At 40.3% G+C, this 9,078-nt stretch overlaps 1 protein-coding gene across 2 annotated transcripts in view; it reads right to left on the reverse strand.

Annotated features, from left to right (window-relative positions):
- The window catches only part of LOC116844729, a 605,932-nt gene that overhangs the window by 26,219 nt on the left and 570,635 nt on the right, over positions 1-9,078 (reverse strand). For both annotated transcript variants that reach the window (XM_032816654.1, XM_032816653.1), the window contains one exon: positions 5,155-5,352. In XM_032816654.1, coding sequence (XP_032672545.1) covers positions 5,155-5,352 — 198 coding nt within the window. The remainder of the gene's footprint in view (positions 1-5,154; positions 5,353-9,078) is intronic.

The following is a 9,078-nucleotide window of genomic DNA, read 5'->3' on the forward strand; positions in this document are numbered from 1 at the left end:
ATATATATATATATATATATATATATATATATATATATATATATATATATATAAAACAAATGATAAATCAGTGAATAAATTTTTAGCAAACTTTTAAATAAAAACCGACATTTAGAAATTCCAAGTCTATATTATAATAAAAAAAATTGATTATGTTAACATTAATTAACAAAGTAAATAAAGTATATTTTATCTACGAGGGTGGTCTGAAAAGTTTCCGACCTCAACGTGAAGATAGCAGCACTTGTAAATAAAAGCTAGTGAATTTCGTTGTTCATCTGTTGACAGTTACTCACCGAAGTTTCAGCCATTTTGGACTCGCAGTTGTTATGTAACAGTCGTTTGAGTAAGTTGATGTGAGTGTTTTTGTGAAATCGTATATGGTATTTTACTTGGAGAGTGTGCGTGTGCGAATACAAATCGGCGCGGAAGACCAAGTTATTTATTCACGAATGCATTCATTTAGAACACCCAGTGCGATCAAGAACGATTCTCTCTCTCTCTCTCTTTAGTTTTAAGCTCGGTTAAGTGTTAAATATTCCGCCGCAAGTTGCCTCAATTATTGCATTAAGGCATAAGCTTAATTAAATATTCCATTGCATACAGTTAAGAGTAACAAAGGTAAACCTTTACTCGGGGACATTCTCCCCCTTTTTGTCGGCGCACTCGTGTAAGATCCAGACCGTCGAAAACTTTAAATAATTACCGGGTGGGATTATCAAGTTCGCTAGGGAAAACGCGAACTTGGAGGGTGCTGCTACTCGACTTAAATCTCGAGCGAAGAACGCGCTGGTTGCAGCGCCCGACAGTGGCGTAACTAATGTTCCTGCGGATTGAAGAAAGACAGAGATAACACAAGCGAGAAAAGAGAGAATAGGAAGAGAAAAGAAAAACACAGAAAGAACGGCGGAAAGGAAGAAGTTGACAGAGAGGGTGGCGCGGGGGAGTAAAGACAAAGACACGGAGAAGAGAAGAATAGAAGGCTAAAACTCGTCATCTGCGCGTGTCTCACGTTTCATCTTGTTGGTGGCTACATTATCGCACATTATTTAAGATAATCGCGGAGCGAATAAAAGAAACGAAGTAATCCTATAAGATGCAAGATGATGGACTCTCAAGCTCGTCCGCGACCAAGTCCTCCAAAGTAAGTTACGCCACTGGTATCGAGTTCTGCTCGAAATAAGATGCGAACGAGGAAAGAGTAAGAGAAAGGAGGAAGGGAGAGGATTGCGAGCGGGCGTAGGGGCCGAAGGATAGATTTACGAAGTCAAGATAGTTCTATAGATACGAGTTAATTATTTAATAAGCTGGAAAATTAATTCCATCGCATCTTAATTAGTTTGAGGAGGGAGGGGCGGACGCTCTCGAGGAAAGCGGAAAGACGCTCTCGGCGCGGTCGTTAAGCCAGCATTCAAACGACGCGTCTAACGCCAGTTTTACGTGGACGTGCGCGCATTGCACGTACTCATTTTGTAGGGCATTCGGTAACTTACGCTAATAAACGTCTTAATTTCCATAACTGTAAAATCCCAGGAGCGCCTCTCGTGACATGGTAGAAAATTGGATTTGAGCGTGCCCGGGAGAAAACACGTTTGAACCCACCGCGGCAAATTTGCTGATTCGCGCAATTTCGGAACGCAACGTTCAAGACAACTGCACATTGCAATTGTACAAACACGGAACATGTCGATGCTCGCGAAATAAAATCTTGATGAGAAGAACGGAAAATTCGATAGGATGAACCAAATTCGACTGCTTCCCTCTGCTGCGTTTTCTTTCGATTCCATCTCTTGCAATTAATATATTAAGTGAATCAGTAATTACTTGGATATTTTACCATAGTAATTTACGGTATAAGTATTTTACGGTGGTCACGCTCTTTTTCTGCGTGGGATAACTTCAAAGATCTCTGAAGATTACCTTTGTCTGCTTTGCAGACATTCCAGACATTAGCAATAGTTACTGACTCACTCTGTATAAAATAATACAACCGAAGCATCTCGAAATAATGGAAATTAGCAACGTGAGGGGTCTAATTACAAATCCTTATTTCAAATCATACGTTCAGTCCGGGATAACTGGATGATAACTCGTGTAATGTCTGACATCAGAGAGAAATCGCGCGAATTTATCGATGTCGTTCCTGGAGTGAGAAGCTCCTAGCTCGGACAGCCAGGTTAATTTTCAGAGCAATGTCCTTGACGACCTTTGATGATCGTTCCCATAAGTGCACCATAGCAATCCACCCTCCAAAGAAACGAGTCTTTATTAGTCCAGTGAGTCCTCGATTCACCAAGCGCAAAAAGGACCGCGGGCAACAAAGATAAGGGACAGAAAGAGAGACGGCGGTCAACATGGAGTAAGAGAAGGAAATAATCCCGTCCCTCAATTTTACGGGCCAAGTCGTCCACTCGGCCGTCCGTGAAGACGAAACCAAATTGCAGCCAATATCGGGTTTCTCTCTCTCTTTCTCTCTTTCTCTCGTCCTACTTCCTGAATATTACCGCGAAATCCTCCACGAATCACTCTTGGTCGAAAGACCGTTGCGAGAGAGAGAGAGAGAGAGAGAGAGAGAGAGAGAGAGAGAGAGAGAAAGCACGGGACAATTTCCCCGTTTCGAGCTTTCGAGCACGACCGGTCGCACGGCCGATTTTCGTCGATTCGGAGACGTCAGACGTCGACTCGGCCGAATGCGCGTATCAGCCAAATGGGACGTGCGAGCTATTGCAATTTCCGCGCGGAATTCCATACGCGACGTGGCCTCCGGCACTGGCCGCGCTTTGTCCTTAAACTCGAATGAAATATCCGTGTTTTCATGAGAACGGCTGTTCTTCCGGCAAAACTCGAGAAGCAAAATTAGAGATGTTGCGTCGTCCAACAAATTACTTCCGTTTGATATAACTGAGTAGTTTAATAACGCAAAACAATTCAAATATATACAATATAGATTCACAGAATCTCGAAATAAGAGAATTACCTTCAAATATTCCTTTTTTCTCTTTACGATCAACATAGCGATCAACATAGTTTCCTTCCGTGCATCGATAAAGAGCCAACGAGACGAAGAGAAATATATACGCGTAGAGACGCAAAATAGCCATCAAATTCAAAATGACAATTACTCACAGTAACAAAATTAGTAGTAAAATGATAATTTATTGGTAATTTTGGTAAAATCTGTTGTTTTTGATAGTTTTATGCACAAATAAGATGTATTCATGTTTGTCGCATTAATGCACAAGATAAAAGATAATATTTTCTTTACATCTTTATCAAATATACGTCTGATAATCTCTGAAATGTTTAAAATAAAAGTAGGGAAATTATTCACGATTTTTTAAAGATATATTAAAGTTTCTGTTTCTTAAAATATCACTCTAAACTATTTTTTTAATATCATTTTTCGTATAGAAAAAGTAGATTTCATTAAGTCTTATGTTCCCACAGCGCTAAAAATCGATTCGAGAAATACGTAGCAATGTAATTAATTAATTTGTCGTTTTTCCATAAAAGTCGCATAAATATAGCATAAAAATATTTTATGGAAAATATGAATTAAATAAAACGTTTCATTCATCTTAAATAAGGCTAAATGTTTCTTACGAGCTTTATATCGAAAATTTTTAATTTCTGTAATTTTTTTCTAAATTACCACTTTTAATCGTTCTCCAAAATTACTTACAAACTTATCGTAATTTACCGAGAAAATTAACTTTAGATTGGCTCATTTTCACCTGTATATACACGTCACGAATTACATTTATCATATCTTTGACAATGCAAGCTGTTTTCGTACAACAATCGGGAATCGATGTGCTAAGCTATAAAATCCGATTCGAACGCATCAACAGGAATAGAGACAAGCATATCGAGGAACAGCTGCATTCGTCGCGTAGTAGTGCATTAGTCTTGATTACATCAGAGGAAGCCGGCTCGCGGCGCGATCAGAAACGCGATCTGAAAATCGACGGAATTACCGCGCGGGGACTGCAGCGCGCCGGCGCGGCGACACAATTCTCTCGCCGCGCGCTCTCGACACTAATTAATCTAAACGATTATACCTGGCCGCATTGTTCGAGGCATCGAATTAATTGCGGGAACACGCTGAACCCTATCACGGAAACGCTCGGGAAAGTTTTGCGCGCAAGGAGCGATTACAGCAGACAGAAATCGCTTCTGTCCCTCTCGCGCGCGCTTCTCACCCCTCTGCCCCTTTAAAAAGGGGGCTGTTCGAGACAAGTAGTTTCTGGGACATGTGCAAGTTTCTCCGGCGAGAAGTCACGCCGGTTCAGCTGCTGCGGTTTAATCCGCCGGTAAATGTCGAACGGGAAATCATGTTAATGGCGTTGCACCTAGTGCGTACGCTCGTTCAATAATGTCACCTCAAACGACGATGAATAATGCATACGTGCCGATTACAGTTATACGTTTGTACGCGTTGATGCATCGACCACCTTCGAGCCGTCGTTTCTCCAGCGTCTTCGTGATCTCACGTGCGCTTAGTCGTTCTAATCGTCACAAAAGCGGCCCGAGGCGGCTTTAACTCTCCGCGAACCATGTGTGGTTAAGCTAACCCCAACAATTTTAAAACTGCTGTATTTTTACACAAAATATGAATAGATTAAACACCATTTCAAATATTTTTTTATTCAAATGATAATTTTATTCGAATGATGTATTTTTATTCAAATGATATATGTTGATGGATAATGTTCAGAGTAAAAAACCCCATATGATTCAAGACATGACTTTTATTCACCTGATTCGCGGAGAGTTAAAAAAGGTTAACGTTGATTGCCACGCGATCTAGATAAGATTACTTTTTATACGTAGACCAATCTCACACCATGGTAATCACATTATCCAAATTGAATTGTGACAATCGTTAGTTGATTCGTTGATTGTCGGACAATCTCGTCGTTGCGATGGCAATTTCCACGTTCTCGAAATAACGAAGAGACCAAGAGAGAGTGTATGTGTGTATGTATTTTTGTAATCTACTCACGACAGACGTATCCACGCCGTTTGCAGCGAATTGGCGCTAAGTGGATAACGTTAATTGGTCGCGCAGGAGCGGAGGAACGTCGCGAGCAAAAAAAGCCCGGACTCTCTCGGACGAGGATACTTCTCTCGACTAATTGGAAGATTACTTACCGTTCGCGTGCGCCGCAAGCAGGTCCCTCAGTTGTTGCTGGCCGGTGGTCAATTCCACGCAGCTGACCCTAACGCTGAACCTGGCGCCGGTTCTCTGCCGTTGCTCGGAAATGCCGCGGAAAAGCCATGCTATTGCGCAAGGAATCGCGCCCAGTGTGTGACCGGCTTCCGGAGTCCCCAGCATGGTGTGAGACTTGCCTGAAATGCAGCGACGAGAAAATAGTTAAACGTTGCATCTGCTCGCGCTGATTACGGCCGATATAAACGAGGTATGATGTTGAAAGAATCAGAGATAATGCCACGGCGTTTATAAACGTACTACACGAAAGCGCGCAACCGGCATATAAATGCAGATCGCAATTTGAATTAATTCTCCAACTACTTGGCCGTTCGCGCATAATATTTCGTCTCATGAAATTCACTCGATTTGAATATAGAGAAGATACCGACTCTAGGTCTAGGAAGTGCATCGGCTATGCGCTTTGTTTGCGTATCTATCGTAAGAGGAACAGTGGAAATGAAAACGTAAAATGTTTTCATTAGAACATAGAATCCTTCCCCATCGAGTTTTTTATTAAACTTGGAATAATATCACAGTTAAAAATAGGAAAATTTATTTAGGAGCAATCAAATAGGGGAAACTGGAGCTGGATGCTCTATATTTTACAATTTCGAAGTTACATCTTCTCAGGCATAATTACTGTGACTGTATAAATATGATAGAGGTAACCATCTTCTAAATATTAATGCCCGCCAGGATCCTGTTAACGATATATTTTGTTTCATAATATCCAAAATACAAAGATGCAGCAACAGAGCCATTTTGCCCTGATGCTGGGTTCAGTTGCCTGCAGGATAAGAAGGTTATGTAAATGTATCCTGATTAGTAGTTCTAGAATCTTCGCAAGAGGTCTCCAGCGAATGATTCTTAATTAGAACAAAGTTTTTTGCAAATAAATGATACACTGTTTTGAGTAATAAAAGCAATCTCCAGTCATAAAGTGATTGAAATCGAGCTTATAGACAGACAAGATAAAGTTGATTCCCATATAAGCGCCTGTAAGATTATGGATATCCTGAAAAACTACTAATCAGGATACATATTTTGTATATGGCTTTCTTCATATGTTCCGAGTTACTAGCCAACTTGACTCAGTACGGGGGCAAGATGGCCACATTGCAGAATGTTCGTATTTCGGTTATTAACAAAAAAAAATATATGATTTATAGGTAATTGCATAAAAGCATAGGAGAAGGTTGTCTCCATCATATTCCCAAACAACAACACATTATATCATCTTCAGAATAATCTGGAATATGTCCTAAATATTCTCGGACATATGTAGGATATATTGAGGATATGATATAAAAATATTTCTTTACGTCTAAGTGTTAAGGATGTTCATACATTATTTCAGACAAGATGACTTAAGACCATCCTGAATATGCGTTCTAAGATACTTTCTGAAACATTCTGAATACGTTCCGCATGATTCTGTGTTATCTAAATATAATGTCTGCTTTTGAATTACGCAAGATATATTGAGATAGACATTAGATATTCTTAGGAATTTAAAATAGAATATCCTGGAAATATCTTTACTTGTAGTCCAAAGTGCTCATTTGTGTTGGAATAAGAAGTTAGAAGAAATACAGGATGTCCTCAGCAATATCTTGTATTTTAAGTGTCCTGTATGAGCAGGACACTCAGAAAACTCCGAGTATTTTCAATATTTTGGAAATTTCCCCTTTGTTATTTGTACTTTCGTGTGTATGTACAGTTAGTCTAGCGAATAATTGATAGATATTCGGGAGTGAAAGGAAATACTTTGGAGATAACGTAATAGGAAATTCGATGTCAGTTCTCTCTTGTTGACGGGAACGATGACGTGTGAAAGCTAATATTTCGAGTGATCCTTGCCGGACTGACGGATTTATTGACGCAAGGATCGAATTAACGCCCGTAACCGGTGCGACCGGTATGTGGACAAGCTTCATTGTTGATTGGCATAATCGCGATTTTCCCCTCCGCGTGTCGCGACGAATCAATTCACATGGACGAGTTCGAAAATCCCGTTTATGTACACGGCCGGCATGCGAGAGCCAGTTGGGTGCAATAATTGCGATGCCAGATTTGCGGTCGGGCCCGAGCGGTCCGCTTAATTTGTTTACTATTTAGTGGACGACAACGTAACGGCTGGAATGACAAGCAGCGATTACGTCGACAGCGCGAAGTATACGATGAACGGCGAAACGACCGATCGTTACTCCGTTCCTCGCACAAACGCGTGATAAATTCAAATTAATACTTCATTAGCGACGACAGCGCGCGGGATTGAATAGACGGCTCGCACAAAAATTCCGCGAATTTAACGGCGACTTCAGTTACGGCTCTGCGATAACGCGCTCTCTCGTAGCCGCGCGGGTGCGAAAGTTTAGCACGTAAGTTACGGCGAAACGGAAAGCGAACGCTCCGCTATTGACATAGAAATAAAAGAGCTTTTATTAAAATCATAAAGCAAACCGACGAGAACGGGGACGACTTATGGCCTAGGAGGGTTACTCCGCGGAGGACGGGATACTGAAACGAAAGGCGTAAGAAACCCGACGGAGGGAAAGACCGTCGGCAACGATGAAATAATGGAAAAGCAGCAGCCGCCGTTGAATCTTAAATGTTATTTAATTGTCTTAATGTAAGACGGTGAATTATGTTGTTATTTAATTAGAAACGCCGCGAAAGAGAGGGTCGGCCCATCTCTCGCCGGTAACGGACCGCTTTTACGTCTCCGGAAACTTCTCCGTAGGTTCGAGCATAGAATTCGCGGCAGCCGCCCAGTAAGATTCGAGCGGGCAAACCGCAAAAATCCCGCAAGAATTCGCGCTATGTTACCGCGAGATTCGCGAAGCCGCTGCCGCCGCCGTCAACGACGACGACGACAAAGCAGAAAAACCGGGCAGTGGCCGCTGCATTCTCAGACGACGACGCGACACTCACACGCATAGGGATACTTTGAGACGAATGCGAGTAATAATTAAAATTCCGCTCGAATGCCTCGTGAGAAACACGTCAATACCAAGACCGTTGGTCGCGTGATAGAAATTATGTGTTTATTATTCCTTCCGTGCCGCTTCTTATTGCTTTGTTCCGAAAACAGAAATTGCAACTTATCATCTATGATATTTCCAAGAACGTATAATTAGATATACAAGGTGGAGTAATAATTCTATTTACTTCTCAATTCTCCGCTATATTAAATAATATAAAAGAATAGTGCTTACAAAAGTTTTATGGTTTCAAAGGAGACGTAACATAGTGACAATTATTTTTTTTTGTGAGTGGAAGTATGTAGAAGATTTCAAGATCATGTTATTTTTTTTAAATGGAATCATCTAGTGTTTAGCTATAGATAGAAATGGAATTTAGTTATAGATAAAAATGGAATCATATAATTTTAGTATTTAGTTTTTCTAACGCAAGTATCAATTAATCTCATCTTAATATTTTTGCACACAGAATGGGTGAAATCGGTTGTATAAGAAAAATATGTAAAAATCTCTTGAACAAAACTCCGTTAAAATTTTGTAGATTCATTGATGCACCAGTGTGCAAAGATGTATCACCGATACATAATATATAACATTGATAATATTATATATATATATATATATATATATATATATATATATATATATATTTCCTATTACGTTATCTCCAAAGTATTTCCTTTCACTCCCGAATATCTACCAATTATTCGCTAGACTAACTGTACATACACACGAAAGTACAAATAACAAAGGGGAAATTTCCAAAATATTGAAAATACTCGGAGTTTTCTGAGTGTCCTGCTCATACAGGACACTTAAAATACAAGATATTGCTGAGGACATCCTGTATTTCTTCTAACTTCTTATTCCAACACAAAT

The sequence above is a fragment of the Odontomachus brunneus genome, unplaced genomic scaffold (assembly GCF_010583005.1).
Source record: "Odontomachus brunneus isolate Ranch 3 - 2012 unplaced genomic scaffold, Obru_v1 Obru_scaffold_045, whole genome shotgun sequence".
Taxonomy (NCBI): Eukaryota; Metazoa; Arthropoda; class Insecta; order Hymenoptera; family Formicidae; genus Odontomachus; species Odontomachus brunneus.